General features: G+C 44.2%; 2 protein-coding genes across 2 annotated transcripts in view; both read right to left on the reverse strand.

Moving 5' to 3' along the window:
- The window catches only part of LOC143329974 (semaphorin-3D), a 73,621-nt gene extending 68,582 nt beyond the window's left edge, over positions 1-5,039 (reverse strand). The window contains exon 1 of the mRNA XM_076746087.1: positions 4,891-5,039. The gene's annotated coding sequence lies outside the window, so the exon portion shown is untranslated. The remainder of the gene's footprint in view (positions 1-4,890) is intronic.
- A 1,951-nt stretch (positions 5,040-6,990) lies between these two features.
- LOC143329980 (protein SSUH2 homolog) lies at positions 6,991-17,597 on the reverse strand. Its single transcript, XM_076746100.1, has 12 exons — positions 17,486-17,597; positions 12,908-13,003; positions 12,745-12,829; positions 12,484-12,613; positions 11,536-11,596; positions 11,065-11,189; positions 10,872-10,934; positions 10,136-10,245; positions 9,580-9,672; positions 9,382-9,487; positions 9,095-9,202; positions 6,991-8,601 (listed from the first exon to the last, which is right to left on the reverse strand). The coding sequence occupies exons 1-12, from the start codon at positions 17,508-17,510 to the stop codon at positions 8,467-8,469; spliced, it is 1,137 nt and encodes a 378-aa protein (XP_076602215.1). The 5' UTR covers positions 17,511-17,597; the 3' UTR covers positions 6,991-8,466.
- Between the last annotated feature and the right edge of the window lie 1,047 nt (positions 17,598-18,644).

Here is an 18,644-nt window from a genome sequence, read left to right on the forward strand (position 1 = left end):
TGGCCAAATTTTTTTGCTCGAACCAGTTTGTGGAAACACGCTAAATTCTCGTTTTCTTAGTTTTTTCTTTTTTCAACATTGAACCTACGTCAGGTCCGATCAAACCTGACCCATCACTGATCATGACAAACGGTCCAGGTGCAGCCAAAGACGGACAGACAGTGTGGTCAGTTGCCAGACGTGAAGTCGAGTCGAGGGTCTGCACCTCCCGGGCTGACGGCTGCAGTGCTGTGCAGGTAAACGGTGGATTCGCCCTTTCAGGTTAGCTGCCACACGTGGAGAACTTGACGTTCGCAGAGAGTAAGACGGAGCTGAGACTGTTCGACCAGGCTGCCGTGATGAAGAAGGAGCTGAGCATGGCGGTTAGGCCCACTCAGCCACGGTCAGAGCTCAGAGTAACGACCCAGAGAGGAACACTCTGCACACAGGTGGGCTGAGGAATCTGATCGGGACGCCTCCTGGACTCAGGGAAGGTATTTCAGGTATGTCCTACTGGAAGGAGACCCCAGGGTAGACCACTGACACACTGGATTAACTATCCCATCTGGGCCGGGAATGCCTCAGGATCCTGCAGGAGGGGCTGGAGGAAGGAGCGAGGGTGGAGGACCCTGCTTGGCTTGGATGGACGGGCGGAGCAGATTATCTACATTTCACCACGTCAGACGCTGCTGAGCTTTCTGTGCGTCCACACCTTCGATGGGAAGTTTTGAGTTTCTTTAGGAGAAACCAGAAAGTCTGATTTCAGTCATGAGCGGCGACGAGGTGACGTTTGGTTGGTGTGTGTGCAGCTGGATCAGGGCGTAACACGGGCTTCATTTTATTTTATCATCGGCGTTACATTACATACATAGAACAGCCGGTTATCAAGGTGAAGAAATCCAGTGGACTTAGAAACTATTTCAGCAGAGGGAAAAATTCAGAAGCTGCGTTTGATTACAGTGAATTCTCAAACAGTGGCGTCGCACTAATTTCATCAGAGCAGCTCATCAGTGTTCCCTTTTCCTCAGTGTTTTTCCAGGCTTTTAATGTGAAAAATCTACAGGAAGTGGTGAGTTTAACGTCACTGCTGACGAACTGATGGACGTCGTCTGTGTGACAGAACATTACACATAATTTACTATGTGAGCTGTTATTCTGCGTCACGAATTCCCCCCTCGTGTGTTTTTACCCAGTCTGTATTTCTTTGTACTGGCCACACCCTCACGTATTATTCTATTATTATTTATTGTATTATTTTTGCTTTCATGTGAGAATTTATGGCCGTTTGTATGAAATGAGGGAGTTTTTTCACTTTTCTCCTGAATCTTAGCGACATGTTGCACCTCTTCATCCCTCTGAAGCTGAATGTTTTTAATCTTCCTGCTTCAGGAGGCGTTCGCTTGTCTATGATCATGGTGATTTGCTTGGATCAATAAGCCGATGGAAGCAGACGGTACAGCACATCTTTTATTCTACGAGGTCATAAAAGTCTCTTTTATTGCTTCTTTAAATTATCCCAAAAACCTGTGAGGGAGTTTCCAGCTCCATTTATCACCGCTGCACCGTGCTTCTGGTCCAGCTTCTCTCCACTAATGTAAACTCGCCCGCTGAGGATAGAAGAGGTTCAGAAGTGACTTAGTGAAATGGGCCACGTCCCCGAAACTGACTGGACGCACGCTGTCAGCTCCTCCATTAAACGTGATGTAGAGTCTCGCTCAGCGTCTGTCCCGCGTCGGCCTCAGAGGGCCCGACTCCCGCCGTCTGCGGCCCTCAGCTCCTAACTCACGCTAACAGCCCACATGAGCGTTCATCATGCAGCGGGACACACGGACGTGATGAGATGTTTATGAACACGTGGGGTCAAAGGCCAAATAAAAGCTTCACAGAGATTTGTCTTTTGTTATCGCAGAACTGCAGTTACCAATTAGAAAAGCTGCCTGAGCCAATCAAAGCACACACACACACACACACACACACTTCAGCACTGAAATGATCAATGTGCTTAGAGATGAAACAAATAGATTAACTGATGGACATAAAATTTATCGGAAACTCTTTTCATAACCAATTTATCAGCTTCAGTAAAAATAATTGAGAGTGAAAATAATTCTTAGTTGAAGCACAAATAATATTGATAATTGACTCATCGTTCAGGTTTAGAGATTTTTAGAGACACTCTTTGTTTCCAGTGTGAGGATTTGTTCCTTTTAAGATAAGATAAGATAAGATAAGATAAGATAAGATAAGATAAGATAAACTTTATTAATCCTCCGCTGGGGAAGTTAGGGTCACAGACAGCAGAGTGTGTGAGCAAAGAGACGTAAAATACAAAATAAAAAAATCAGCTATACATGTATATATGCATATATATATGTGTGTGTGTGTGTGTGTGTGTGTGTGTGTGTGTGTGTATATGTATATATATATATATATACATACAGTGTATATATATATATATGTGTATATATATATGTGTGGCTAATATATATATGTGTGTGTATATTATACACACACATATATATATTAGCCACAGCCTGAACCCTTGCATCTATGTGCAAACACACACACACACACACACACACACACACACACACACACACACGCAGAGTTGCAGACAAACCACACTAACAGAAATAAAGCAGAGCTGAACACGTTTCTCTGTCTCTGTGTCAATAAGAGACAAACTCAGAGACCAGAGCTGATTTAGAGAGCTAATGTTGACGTGAAGACTTCGTGCCTCAGGGAGCCTCAAACAGCCTCTCGCTGTCCTGCTGCCAGGACGGCCTCACAGACGAGAGGTCGGACGAACCCAGAGCGGAAAACAGAGCCACGTTTCGACCAGATGCACCACCTGTAGGAAATCAAAGGAGACACGGCTCACATGTGCGGAGAATGAGAAGCACATTTCAGAGACGCGCTGGAGAAGATGAACGACCGTCAAACAGAGACTGAGAGGCAGCGTCTGCTCTGCAGGAAACAGGCTGAAGGCTGCAGGTTCAGTCCCACGACAGCAAACAACAGAGCACAGAGCAGAAGAACCCTGATCCAGTAAAAGGCTGCTCCAAACACACAGGGGCGGTACGTCACCTGAGCAACCATTTTAGCCACAATGCTAACATTAGCATTCAGCAAAAACAGGCCAAGGCCAACGACTGACGAAAGCTGAGAGGTGATGTGGATTCACGGCCGCAGTGACACGTTCATCGAGTAATGTGAGCGACGAGCCAGCGTCCAATCAAAACACGTCTCGTTCCTACGAGAGCAGAAGGAAAACAGTCCTTCCCGTCAGTCACAGTCCACCACAGCACCACAGCACCTCTGCGGTTCGTTGGCATCTTTTTGGTTCAAATGAAGAGAAATGGTGAAAGGTCGGTCTTTCAGCGTCACGTGACCACAGGAAGCGTGTCTGTCCTTCGAAGCAGCTGTCGTCTAACTCTTCATGTCTTGCTTTAATGGACCTGAGGAGACCTTTTCCAGACCCACTCAGAGGAGAAAGTGCTGCAGTTTGAATTCACTTCTCTTCATCAGAAAAGACTTTTCGGCTGCCGACACGAGCGGAGCGGCGGCTGAATGCTCGGTGACCTCCATCTGTGTCGCTGTGTTGATCTTAATCGAGCAGAAACGATTCATCAATTAGTCGATCGGAAGAAAATCACCTTAATAATCGATTCAGAATTTGTTGGTGGTTGGCGGCTCTTTTTTTTAATCTCAGTAAACTGAACCTCCTCATAATAAAGTGATGAAGAAAATAATCAGCAGATTATTGATCTTGTGTTCTTAAGTACACACACACACACACACACACACACACACACACACACACACACACACCTCCCACAGGTGGCTGTGTGTGTCAGCGTCACTCCATTATCACTACAGCAGAACGAGTGTCTGAGAGGAGACACAATACGGCCAGGAAACAACAACGTCCACACACACACACACACACACACACACACACACACACACACACACACACACACACACACACACAGGGCAGGAAACGGCAGTCCCACTCACAGATTGTACAGCAGAGGGGGTTGAACTCATAACAGGAAAGGCAGGGGACAATTGGGGGAGGTTTAGTCACAGTGGACAGACGGAGACACGGCTTGTCTTTAATGACTCAGCTGAAGGGACGGCCCAGTCCTCCATCTTCTGACCTGAGGACTCTGAAACAGGTGACTCTGTGACGGTTCGACTGCAGCTCTCAGATGAACACATGAGGTTTGTTCTCACCGCCTCAAACTTCTTGTCGAGATCATTAATTAAAAATATTCCTCATGCTGCTGAGTCAAACCTCAGAGACCACCAAACGTCTACCAGGACTCCTGAAATGTGCTCAGTGACCACCTAAAACACTCCTACACGAAGCCCACAGACCCTTCAACGACTGGAAATCAATATCAAACCTGAAGTCTGCTCTGAGGACTGAAAGCTGCTGACAGACCAACACAGTGAGAACCTCTGAAACCAGGTTTGAACCATTTTCAGCTGAAGTTAGAAGAAACGTGAAACAGGCTGATTTTGATTCAGAGGAAGTTCTGAAAAATGAAAAGTTGATGTTCACAGAAAGGTCACCATCAAAGATGTGATCAGCTGGAGCTTCATCCTGCCTGAAACACTTCATCAGCACTCCTCTTCACTCCTCTTCACTTCAGCAGGTTCACACCATTTCAGTTCAGTCACACTTCATCTAAAACCTCTTTCCTCCTCACTGAACTTCAGGCTCAATGCAAACAACACACACGGTCCACAGCTGTGACTCCAGTCCAGCTCCATCAGGACACCATGAGCCTCCCTGTCCAGCAGTCACATCCACGAGCTGCTCGTTCCCTCCTGAGCGGCAGCAGCGCATCAAGCGGCGCATCCAAACTTCAAACATCTCGGAGTAAAACGTCATGAACTCACCGAGCAGGAGCCTCTGACCTCCGGGCTTCAGCCGAGCAGCAGGGCGGATCCGGACAACCGGACAGTTCAGCGTCGGCTCACCTGAAGCTCCACGCGCTATAAACACACTGAGGACATGTGGGCTGAAGCGCCGCTTCGCCCTCAAACGCACCGTCCCTCCGCTGCCCGCTGCTGCCTTCACGGACTGCCCGGAAGCTCCGACATCCGGACTCTGCAGGGTGGAGGTTGGATCACGCTGATGTCTGCTGAGCAAACACAGCAGCTCAAAGGGTTTCACGTCAGAATGAGTCTGTAGAAGCAAAAGGAAACAAATAAAAGGTGGAAAACAGAACATGTAAACACGATGACAGGAAGAAATCAGAAAATTAATTATCAAATTAAATACACTTTAAGATATGAAGAGTAAATAAAAGCTGGTTTAATATTAAACATTTCAATATTTGGCTGCAACAGGAAGAGAGAAAAAAAAGATACAACTTCACATGAAAAATGTCTGTAAATGTGGGAAATTTAGTAAAAAGTGTGATGGAAGAAACACTCACATCAGTTAGATTAACAAAGGTGACAAATTCTGCACAAAGATGTAAAAATACTGAATGACAAATAACATCCGACATTCAGAGCGTCACGTAAACAAACACGTGGAAGTATCTTCATCAGACAGTTTGTCAGCTGGTGCTTCATCAAACTACTTTACTGGTACTGCTCAGATTGTGTTTAATGTGAAGGATCAAATTCTAAGAGTTTATTTTATGTTTAACTTGTAAAAGAATCAGAAAAGCAGTAACTCTCTGCAAAAGGCAGCAGGCTGGAAATCCACTGAAACACAGACCTGCACAGTACTCAGATACCTAAGTACAAGTACATCAGACTGTTACTTCTGTACAGCTCTTGAGTAAATGCAGTTTCATTGTCGACAGAAGGTCGAACCTGTTGCAGAAAGTCTTTAAAGACATTCAAAGGAGAAAGTTTAAAGCTACACAAGTGTTTGAAAACTGGTTTAGAAGTTTATCCTGATTCTGACTGAGATCAAAATGTCTCTTTATTTTTCCTCGACTCGCCTTAATTATGTGTAATCTGTCTTCATTTGCCCAGAACACCTGAAGAAAAGCAGGTGACCTCTGCACCTGTTCAGCGACGATTCTTCTTCGTGTTGATCATCAGCTCCAAAAGTCACCAAACATTAAAAAAAAAAAAAATCTGACATTTTTCAAACTTTCAGAGAAAATGTCTGCTCGACAGGCTCAGAGTTTCCTCTTCAACCAAACCTTTGGCTCCTGATGTTTGAGCTTGAATTGCTTTATTTCCCACAGCACATGGTGTCTGCGAACACACCTTCAGACAGGCCACTGTTTTCTGCAGCACAGCGCCCCCACGTGGAATTACTTTGTTAACACAGGAGTGAGTGTGAAGGGTCATGAGATGATTGATGAGGACAAAGACACGTTCACAGATTTCTGTCCTCTGTTTGTCTTTTCTCTATTTCTTTCATTCTTTTTGACACATGAGACGACAAGCCGGTTTGGAAACACACGATTGATCTTAATGTTTTATTTTGAAAATTCTTCATGTTTTTAATGGAAGGTCTAACAGACTTCACACTGAAATAGGACGTGTAGAAGTACCCCAAGTACCCCGAAACTGTACATAAATACAGTACTTGAGTAAATGTACTGTTACTTTGCTGTACTGCAGTACTTGGTCATATTTTAAAGAATCTTTCTAAGAAGAAACAAAAACCTGAATACAAACACTGAACTGCACATTTCCTCAAAATCTAACTGATCTTTTCCTGATTGTTGAACTTCCTGTTCGGTTTCTTTGAATGTGGGACGAGATCAGAGAAAAAACATCTGAAAGGCACAAAAATCAGTGTGAGGAAGGTAAAGTCGCTCCTTCAGGAGCTTCTTCAGAGCTCTGATTGAGTCCTCCAGTCAAATCCGATTATTCCTGCATCCCGTCTGATTTCTGTCATCCAGCTTTGACTCTTTAAATATTAAAACTTGAAATATTCCTGTTATTCTAATAAACTGATTCCTCGCTGCTTTTCAGCACACAAACGTTCTGAGGACTGAAGTCAAGACACTGCAGGACGATGACATGAAATAACAGATTTATTGAATATATTGAATATATTTGACAGGTTTTATGATGTTTTATAAAAGAATAAAACTTTTTCCTCTTCAAAAGTGGAGAAAAACAAAAAACACCTCTGGCATGAATTTTCAGTCCTTTACATTGAATCCAAAGAGGTAAAATCTTCAAACGCTCACTGAAACACAGAGACTGAAAACTGTTTTTATGTTTTCATGCACACAGAAACCTGAGCTGAGAGGAAAAAACACATCTGACCGACGGCTCGTCTTCATCTGAACAAACATGTCGGCAGTAAACTCTGATCCTGGGTCAGTTTGGACTTTGGAGCTGTGAGCGTCAGACTCATCATATTTAATAAGAACATTAATAACAGTGTGTTTAAAGCACCGGATGGAGAGCAGAACGAGAAACCTGAAGGCAGCGAACGGCAAACGCTTCCTTTTCCTCCGTCTCCATGAAACTCACCAGTTTCCCCTCTAAAGTTATTTTTCCAACTTTTCAAAGGAGATTTTCCTGCGTTAATATATAAATATCCTCTGATCCATCAGCTGCTCTGGTACCAAATTTCAGCCGAATCCCTTTTCAAAAAGCACAGCTAACAACATTTAACCTGCTTTAACGATGATTTCACACTCATCGTCAGTGAAGCTGGTCGAGTCTGAGTCCCATTCAAAACCAAAACAGAGATTTATCAGGTTTACCTGCTCAGTCGTGTTACAAAGTTTATCCAAGAAAACTGATGACAGTGAAACAGGAAGGAATGGACAGAAAAGACAGAGACGCAGAGACAGACGTTCAGACAAAGACAGAGAGGAAAACACTGGGACAGACTGACGGACACGCTGAAGAACTAACGGACTAAAACATGTTTTTAATGTCCGACAGAGGAGCTTCAGGCTGAAGAAAGACCGACTGCGAGTCGACTCACAGCGACGACAACAAAGACGATCCGTCGTCTGAAAACACGTCTGCTCCGAGCGACACGGCGAACATTTCAGCACTAAACGCCACAAAGTCAGCAGCAGCCGCTCGCCGCACCGCGAGTGCAGACGGCAGATATTCTCAGTCTGAGCTGACAGTGAAGAGGTAGAGGAGGACTTGGACTCTATCGTCCTGGATTACACGGAGCCTGAAGGCATCATGGGGAAAATGTTTGATGCTATGAAATCAAATCTGTAATTTCTAACCTTAAATTCTAATCTGTCATCTCCAATTAAGTTTAAAATCGATCATTTTATATCACAAATCTTCTGGAAATTCAAGGTCAAGAAAGGTTTCTGCTGGAAGGCCGTGACCTTTGACACCTGCAGGCTCGTAGGATCAGACTGCTGTGTATTAATGCACATTTCTGACTAACTTAACATCACAACAACAGATTTCAACACATGAAGGAACGTTAAACAGACGACTCGTCTGCACAAACCCGCCGACGTGATGGCGTCTGGTCGGGATGACGGGTCAAACGCGGCTGGATGTTTCTTACAGAATGCTGCACGCAGACGGATATTTGGCGGCAAAGACTTCGTTCTCCACTCCGTAGACGAAGAAGCTGTAGTCTTTCCCGCTGTAGGTGTAGTGAGCGTGAGTCAGGGGCACCAGCTCGATGGCCTGACGCTGCAAACACAGAGAAAAGCCGTCGAGACGTCAGCATCACTGCCTCCATTTTGAATCCACAGACACAAACCGAACATTCAGCATCTCGTCTAAATGTTCTTCACTGTGTCCAAACGCAGCTGAACCTTCACTGCGTGGAGCACAGAGGACGTCACCTGAGAGAAGCAGGTGTCCAGAGGACGTCACCTGAGAGAAGCAGGTGTCCAGAGGACGTCACCTGAGAGAAGCAGGTGTCCAGAGGACGTCACCTGAGAGAGGCAGGTGTCTCATCTTACTGCAGTGTTACACTAAGCTTTCTTTTGCCATGGGAACCCCGAGAACGTCCAGCTATGAACACTTCATGAGTCACGGACGTGTAAAAACCCCCCGACCCTAAAACACAGGAAGAGACTCTGAACGACTTCAGATGAGTCCACCTGTCCAGGTAGACCTGCAGACAGACCTCAGTGGGCTGCTGCACGGACGTTTCTTAGTCTGCAGGTGTTCATCGTACCTGCTGCAGGATGCGGCTGGTGGAAGTGAAGCGTTGGAGGTGTTCGTTGATCATTCTTCTGGAGACGTCGCAGATCTCCTGATCGGGGAAACCGAGGATCGGATACACCTGGAAGGACACACCAGAGGACAGACGTCAGTCACTGAGGCCGACCTCTGGAGTCCAGGCCTGTAATCAGAGTCCACGTGGACTGAACGGACGGATGTGTCAGCAGCGTTCATGAGACGCTGACCTCTGACCTTTGACCTCTGACATGAATCCCTCATTAGAATAAAAGATGTTTTTACCAGAACACTTTCGTCGACGAAGAAAGGATCCCCCGTCACCTTCTCAAACTTCTTGTCGGGGAAGTCGGGCTGGCGGTCGGGAATAAAGTCCTCCACATTGTTCTTCCTGCACACACACACACACACACACACAGATTTTTGGACAGATTTGAGTGGAAATGAGTGTGTGTGTGCGTGTGTGTGTGTGTGCTGATGTACCATGTGACAGTGAGCTGGATGAAGTGCAGCAGGTTTTTGCAGCCGTGACAAACGGAGCAGGTCTTGAAGCCTTGGCCGTGGCAGGAGATGCACCTGGGGGGGGGGGGGGGGGCAGACAGTCAGACAGCCTCTCCGCCATCATCACAGACATCAAACGTTCTGGACAAACGTTTCCACCCGCAGAGCTTCTGACATTCGGCGGCTCGTCGCTTCATTACTCACTGAGTCACATGGACGGTCAGACACGGAGCGACAGACACCGTTGAAAAGAAAACCACCACGTGTGAACACACAGACGAGCGTTTTCAATCACACACATCTCAGCCGTTCGTACGCTGTGAACCAGCGTCGACTGATTGATCAGTCGCTCCTGACAGAATCTGTCTTCACGGGACGTCCTGTGTGCTCAGGCTGTTCGTCCGCTGGACGCTCTGACTGACAGGACAGTCAGTAAAGATGGTGACGTGTCCGCGGCGCCGTCATCAGCCATGTTTTCATTGAGCTGTCAGTGAAACAAGCACTCCACTCCCTTCGTGTGTTCTGGCTCTCCTCTCACCTCTTTCGGCCTCTCCCGTGACAGGAGGAGCAGCGTGTGCTCCCTGAGGACCCCCTGTGATTCCCGTGCTGCTTTCGGTGCCCTTTGCCGTGGCAGGATATACAACGCTTCTGCAAGAGGGAGGAGGACGTTCAGACAGAGAGACGGCAAAGAGAGCAGGAGGGCTGGACTCTCTCCTCCTGCCACCTCGGCCATGACAGGAGGTGAGACGCCTGCTCCTCATTTCCTTATTGTTAAGACGCCATGCAGCATTCTTCTCTAAGCTCAGTGTGTGTGTGGGTGTGTGTGTGTGTGTGTGTGTGTGTGTGTGTGTCAGTGTGTTATTACTGCCTAAACTGCAGTACAAAGCGACAGCAGATAAAATATCAGATAACACACAGTTAACCTCACTGTGAACCTCGTACGTCTGTGAAAACACTGACAGTGAGGCTGAACCGTCGGACAAAACGAGTCCTTTAGAAACTATGAGGGACAAATTTTTCTTAGAGAAAACAATGAATGAATAGAGAGAGTAACCATAACATCAATGGATGAAAACATGGAGGCGTCAGCGTGTGAAGGTGCATCGCACTGCTTCCACTTCACTCAACTTTACTTCACACCAACTGAAACACACAGAAATGTAAAATCTGCTCCTGTCAGAGGCTTCGCACTGAGAAGATCACGTCTTCAGCTTTAACTCAGAGTGACGCACTGAACTGAACTCCTGCTTCAAGCTTAAAACAAGACGTCTCACCTGACCTCTCCCATTGCAGCTGATACAGAGAGTCCTTCCACAGCCGCTGCACATGTGACACGTCTAAAACACACACACACACACACACACACACACACACACACACACACACGGTAACATCTGCATCTTACTTTGATCCAAATAAAACTTAAAATTAGGCTACAACACACATCTTGACTGTCTGAGATAACACCTTCACGGAGGACGAGTGGGGCACGCGGATCTTCTCCACCCTGTCGGTGAACATCCGAGGCAACGCCATAGGAATGTCCCACGGCGGGGGGCTCATTCCAAACTGAGGACCATCGACCGCCTGTCCTGTTTGAGGAAAGACACATCAATGGAGGTAATGGTGCGGCTGTTGGCTGGTCTACTCATGACCCCTGGCTCCCCTCATGATGTATCTACCACTTTGGTGACCCCTGACCTCTGGCCTGACCCCTGACCTTTAATCCAGCGCTATCATCACATCAAACTGTGCAACAGCCTGCAGAACCAATGACCTTCCCATCAGCTTCAACTGTAACTTTGTGTTTAGTGCTAATGTGCTAATGTTAGCATGCTAACATGCTAAGCGCAGATCCCTTTCTATCCACGCTAATCCGATCATTCATGAACAGAGCTGACGTTAGCAGTAACTTGTTCGCTCAGAGTCAAGCGTTACCATTGTAGGGTTCAAACTTCCAGCCGCTGGTTCTGGTCTCAGTGTAGGTCTCCAGACGATACTGCAGAGGGAAGACGATCAGACAACAACGGCTGGACGTGAGCACTTCATTCAGCCAATCAATCAATCAGTCAATGGATTCCCAGAAGAGAGGACTTTAAAACACAAGAGGCACAACTGGAGCGGAGCTTCACACAGACATGATGGATGGAAATGGTGCTTTGTGTCAAATCCACACCGGAGCTGAAAGTCTTACATTGTCATTTCTTATTACAGTATGAAGTTCATGAAGTAACAATAATAAACTTAATCTGACTTTTCAAAACAAAGAGCTTCAAATGGTTGAAACAGGATTCAAACACTTTGTGACTGAAGCAGATAAAATCAGACACTTCAAATAATGCAAAATTAAACAATGAAGATAAGAACAACAAGGATAATAATAAGAAGTTTCTAACAAATAAAACCCAGACGAACGAAGAAAGAAGACGCTTTCCACAAATCTGTCCAAAAATGTTTGGAACCAAGCTCAAAGGCTGCAGCATCCGTGGATCATTATATTAAATCATGATAGTTTATATTAAATCATGACAGTTTATATTAAATCATGACAGTTTATATTAAATCATGATAGTTTATATTAAATCATGACAGTTTATATTAAATCATGATAGTTTATATTAAATCATGACAGTTTATATTAAATCATGATAGTTTATATTAAATCATGATAGTTTATATTAAATCATGATAGTTCATATTTCTTTACAAACAGTGAGATTTAAAGTCTCAGTTCCACCCAAACAAACCTTTTCGAGGCCCCTTCAAACAGAGATGCTCAGCACTCGTTCTGCCCCTCTGCACATCGTTATGCATCACGTTGGTGAAGGTTAGACATCAGAGCGATAACATTTCAAAGATGAATCTGTGGACGAGATGAGCTCCTACCCGGTACACAGTGATGGGCTTGAGTTCTTTGAAGGTCAGGTTCCTGGCAGGTTTGGAGCTGTACCTCCACTTGGATTCCACAAACTTCAGCAGGGCAGCTCTGGCCACGTCCTCGGACACCGTGGGGACCCTGGAGGAGCAAACACACTCATGTTCTGAGGGTCTTTCATCCCTTCGTGCCTTCACATTTCATATGAAATCATCACAGACTCATCAACGAAGCATTTCATAATGACGGAGACCTCTGGATGTTTGTGTTACCTGACATTGGGCACCGACGTGTTCCTGTCGAGCTCAGGCTGGGGGTTATAGGCGGGGGGGGGGGGATACAACGGGCTGTCTTCCTCTGGACACACACACACACACACAGGAGATGAAGGCTGGAGCAGGTTAAAGAAAGACCAGAGGAGGACAGAAGACTCACCTCCTCCTTTGTGGCTCTCGTATCCATGAACGTCGTCCAGCCAGCCAGCAGGGGGCGCTGACGGCCCCTCCGCTGGTATGCTTGGATCAAAAGGGCCTGAAAAGAGGCAAAGAAGAGGAGTTTCTGTCTCACTGCAAGCAAACACACCTGAGGATGATGATGAACTGTGTCCATCCACCTTTTTAAGCTCCTTTTCAAGTTAACCTGAAAAAATCTGGGTGGAAACACCCAAAAAATTTTAAAAGCCAAAATATTCTGGAAAAATATTGGCTGAGGAGGACGAGATGTACTGATAAAAGACACGAGACAAAGAGACTGGAAGCTCATGTGAAGGAGGCTGTCCTACGTCGTGTCCTCGTGTCTTCTTCTGCAAAGATTTAACAGCACCGAGCGGAGAACGTTTGCTCCCCTGCATCATTTAATGTTTCTGACGTTTGCTGATATTCACTGTAACAACATAGTTTCCCGGACATGGTATTAATAAAGTTATGTCTTATCTTATCTTATCTTATCTTATCTTAAAGAGTTTCACCTGGGTTAAATCAATCCTTCTCCTCCTTTCCCTCGAAGCTTTCCTCCGACACTGACGTCAGGCCTTCCTTTCTTTCTTTCCTTAAATATGATTTGATGTCATAAAAAGTCGAGTGCTAACAATAGAAATCAACTTTCTTTTCTTTTTTTGGGGGGGGGGGGGGGGTGTTTCTGTCAGTGTGGCAGGAAGGGAGGAAGCATTCTTTAGCAGCGGCTGTCAGGAAACAGACGAGGCCACGGTGACACGCTCATATTAAAGCATCAGCTGATGTCACACATTAATGACTTACATGATGTCAAACACATCGGCAGCCATACTCGTCAGCACGTCACAACAGTCCAATCAGAGAGCTCAGATGCAGCAGATAACGGCACGCCGTAGGAGACGAATCACAGAAATCTTCATCGTTTTCAGCTTCCGCTCTCTGACAGAAGCACGGCAGACCCCACCCCTCCCATTGTCCAAGCATGTCAGGACAAACTGCAGAATCTGCTCTGCAAAGCCTTTTCCACCCACACTGTGTTCACTGTGAATACGACAAGCCTCAGAGCTGAACACAGCAGCTTCACTTCACGACCTTTAACCTTCAGCGAAGCTTCGAATGATTCACTGTCGTCACATTTCAGGACCCTAAAAAAGACTTTCAATCCCAAATCTGGATAAAATGATTCGTGGAATTAAAGGAGTTTGTTTTTGTTTAGCTCAGTTGTCTTGAATGAACGCAGCTCCTCAACATAAACACACAGATAATGAAGACGTAATAATGGAGCTGTTGAAACAGGTGCGCGCCTCCTTTGAGTTTGACGAGCAGGAGAGCAAACAGCTTTTTGACGGCAAGAACAAGAACAAAAGGTCGAGAAAGCCCCAATTTAAATGAAGACCACGTGATACCACTGAAAGCTCTGAGAGGAAAGTGAACACTGAGCTTGAACTTCACAGTTTCAAAGATCGAGAACGAACTTTTATTCATGACTTTATGAGCCGACGTGGACGTAAACTCTAAGACGTGCGGTGGATGAAATTATGACAGCTGCTCGTCTGACAGCTGAGCAAAGTCCATCCGCTGATGAAGACCAGGTGACGTGGTTGAAAGTGCTGCAGACGGACTGTTCGGTCAAACCTCCTTCGACTCAAACCACAAACAGCATTTTGTTTTATGGTCCAATGTTTTCATTAAACCTGACTGTTTGGATGTAACTCAGAAATGATTGACAGCTCGTCGTCAGTCAGTCATCAGGGATTACAGCAGATTACTGAGCTGCAGCTGGAGTTCAGGTTGGCTGGTTAAGGATAAATGAAGCCTGTAATCACTGTCAGTGGCTGTTATAAACTCAGGATCAGACCACTCCTGCATCGTAAATCCTGACTACGTTGTTGTGCAAACAGCCGTGACGGTTAATGTGTAACTTTACTAAATATTAAAACAAACCTCCTGTCAGTTTTATTGTGTGTATTTCTACTGTGGAAACGGGGGTGAACAATGTCACCAGCTCTGTTCAAATGTCCTGAAATCTGCCTCCCAGCACCTCTAAAGCTCATTAATTAACACTTTATATCTTATTTACTTAGTGGAGCGTAAGAAACAAATATTTGCTGTTTTATGTGTCCAGGCCGCTGGTGGAGACTAAATAATAAACTGGTTATAATAATAATATTACGTCATTTGCACCATCTTCCTCTCTGAGCAGGGCATGTCAAAAATCCACAGAGCTTTATGAGATCAGTCAAACAGGCGTATAATTAAACATCAGCTTCACGATTACAAAGTTTAAATCTGACTGAGTGGGCAGCATGATGTTTACACATTGCATTTCACTGGTATTCAATATTAAATTTAGTCACGCTTTGACCTCCATAACTGCAGCAGCATCAGCAGAAATAAACCCACAAACGACCAAAGAATGCAATGTTTTCAAACAATGTAATACTATATAAATGAGCACAATAGCGCCTTGATTGAGACACTTCCGTGCGTCATGATTTCTGCCGACACAAATATTTTCAAACCAACGTCGGTGACTCCTGTTTTTCATAGCTGTGTTTTCATCAAGCTCCCGCAGATAGAAATAAAACAGTGTACTTATACGCACTGTACACAATACCTCTGTCTGAGGGCTAAAAATACCAGCGAGAAGGTGTTTCCCCAAAAAGATCTGAGCTGAGATGGACGGATTGTGAGAACAGCATGGGGGGGGGGGCAGACTCATTAAGAGAGAGAAAAATACAAGGAGAGGGAGGGAGGGGGAGAAGGAATGTGAGAGGAAAAAAAGGGGGAGAACAAAGCCGAACTGATTACTGAAGCTTTGAACGGACAATGCATCCAAAATACTCCTGCAGACCAACGGGACCTTTTCTCTCTCTGCACCAAACATCTCGTTTTTAGTCAATTCACCTTGAGCACAGATGTAAAAGTGGACTGAGACATCAGGCCTGCAGGCGGTCAACAACGAGTCCTACACGACAAACGCTGGAGGCTGGTTTTTGGTTGTTTGTAGCATAAAACACAAGTCAGCTAGAGGTCGAGCTATCGATCGATCAATCAGTCTGTCGATCAACAGAAGATCAACTCTTTCGCTGGCATAATGAGGCAGAAATGTATATAGAACTGCAAACACAAAATACAGAAATAAATACATTTTGGGAAATATATAAAGATACAAAGGGAGAATAACAAACAAATAAATTTGAAAGTGAATACATTTAGAAATAAATTATAAATCCATTATCAGCATTATTTTTACTATCTTGTATTCAGAGTATACTCTGAAATCTATTATTATTTTTTCACCATATTTTTTCTATTATCATCATCATTATTATTACTAATATTATTAAGTCCATGTTATCTTTATGGTCGTTTGTAACTTTGTAGTTTTTTACCTTTTGTAGTGTTTTATCCATCTTTCTAACTGTGTGTTGAGCAATAAATGCTGCAACAAAGCAATTTCAATCAAGTTTGGTGAATCTGAAAATGGAAAAATAAATGGAAAAGTAAATAAACAGGGGAATTAATACAAAGGTAAATAAATACAGACGCAAAATAAATCAAAAATATGTCATATTTTAAATTAATTAATGGCTACATTTATTTCTGATATCATTTAATTGCAAATTAATTAATTTGTTTAATTTGGATTTTGGCACTTTGAATCCTCCATATTTACTGAACTGTAACTACTCTGTGACTGTATGTGTTCTATTTGTACATTATTGATTTTCTATATTTGATTTCATCTCATTGTTAAGTCTCATTTTGTTCTTCTTGCGTCACGTTGTTCTGCCTCGTCTGCTCCGTCTCGTCTCTTACAGGCTGGAGTTTGACTTATTGATCGAGTCGTCATGTTCTGAAGATGAATTCAGGCGTTCCAGTTTACAACTGAATACAAGTACAAAACCACCTCTGCAGGAGTCTTTTCATAAGATATGGAAAAATGCAACACACCAACATCACAGTAATCATATAAATTATATATAAATTCTATGACGTCATCCTGTAAATCAATAAATCAATAAAGTTTTATCTTGACTAAGTTTGACAATTTCACCTGCTAACAGACAGCTATCAGTAACATAAGCTAGCTATGAACAAACTTTAGAAACACGATAAAAAAAAAATCTTTTCTAAGTTCACAAAAACACGCAGTGACTCTGACAGCTGACAGGAAAATGTTTCTGATCACATTAGAGGAAAAATCACAGTTTTTACCGACTCGTTACCGACTTTCTGTAGTGTCCGTTAAACGGTGAACCGCGGTGCGTCGGTTTCTCACTGAGTCCGTTCAGTCACTTCAGCTTTAGACCGTCTACACACGACTGAGACCAGCTTCAGACCAGCTTCAGACCAGCTTCAGACTGCACTGAACAGCACTGAAATCAGTGTAAACACCACAGACAAGGTGGATTTTCTAACCCGGTTTAACGCGTTAAGCTCCGGTTCAACCCTCCGGTGAACAGAGAGGGTCTGAAAACTTGTGCCCCGCTGGAAACACACTAACTCGGCAGCGGCTAAAGTCTAAAAACATTTCTCCGTTTTTTTTCTTGCTTACCAAGATCTTCGTCTTTCTCGTCCATTACTCGCTGCTTTCAGTCAACGACGTGAATGAAACTCTGGAGCGGAAAGATGCCAAAAACCCGGAACGTGACCATGTCAGCGAGAGTCAGGTACAACTTCCGATCCTGATTTTAAAAAATAAAAGTCCAAAAGATAGACCCATGTTTTGTTCAGTCTATAGTCATGAGATCATAAGACCACTGAAACCAGGAAAGTTTTAAAAATCAGTGTAGGCGAAATAAGAACAACACTGTCCTCTGAAATTTAGAATACTCATCCCAAAATGTTACTGACACAACATCACACATAAAAGGATCTGGATGGATGGTTGGTGCTGGTGGCTCATATCACTGGTTGTTGCTGCAATGGTCTGATGTTGACAGGAGCAGGAGGATCATTAATTTGTCTAAAGGGGGTTTATTTGGGAGACGAAAACACGAATCTTACAGAGTAAGTTAAACACTTCACAAATACATTTTTCATCTTTCATTTTTTTTTTCGTTTTTAGTGAAACTACTGTCTTCCAAAAGTTTCCTCCTGTTTTACTTTGAAGGCAGCATCTCTGAACTTCCGGTCCTGGCTTGTCTGGTTGTGTCCGATTTGACGCAGCTGCTGGCCGCGCCCACACTGTTTACTTACAGACTCTTCACGAGGAAAAATTAAAAAAAATAAACAACGCGACTGGTCTAAAAAACCTGAAGCTGTGTCGAACGACGCAAACCTGAACAAACACGTCATTTATTTGCAGGTTAAAACATTTTGTAATTGAGTTTTTAGTGTTTCCAGAGTTTAACTATTGGTGAGGAATGCAGGTCTGAACTTCTGGCAGAATGACATCAAGAACTTTCACGCACGGAAGTCCTTCACGCACTAAATGGATGGATGTTCATTATTTCTTGAACTGTCAGTTGTTTCCGTCATGACAAACTGTTTAATGTAAACATTTGTTATCAGAAACCTAAAACCAGGAGGAGACTGACTGCTCTGAGTTATTACTTTGATTGGTACAGAACTAACAATAGAGGGACTTTCCTTTGCTTTTGGCAAGAAATACATAATGAAGTTCAGATGATACTGAAATGTAATTTTCCACAATAGATTTGGAACTGTCTTCTTGCTATGAGTCCATTACTTACAGCCAAGTGGAAGAACAA

Source organism: Chaetodon auriga, chromosome 2 (genome assembly GCF_051107435.1).
Source record: "Chaetodon auriga isolate fChaAug3 chromosome 2, fChaAug3.hap1, whole genome shotgun sequence".
Lineage (NCBI taxonomy): Eukaryota > Metazoa > Chordata > Actinopteri > Chaetodontiformes > Chaetodontidae > Chaetodon > Chaetodon auriga.

Bases quoted from the DNA above. Each gene is read 5' to 3' on its own strand.
- LOC143329980 (XM_076746100.1), bottom strand. From the start codon at position 17,510: ATGGACGAGAAAGACGAAGATCTTG. The intron at 12,614-12,744 runs GTAACACAAACA...TTGCTCCTCCAG, and splicing joins ACGTCGGTGCCCAATGTCAG to GGTCCCCACGGTGTCCGAGG. The intron at 9,203-9,381 runs GTAAAAACATCT...GTGTCCTTCCAG, and splicing joins TCGTCGACGAAAGTGTTCTG to GTGTATCCGATCCTCGGTTT.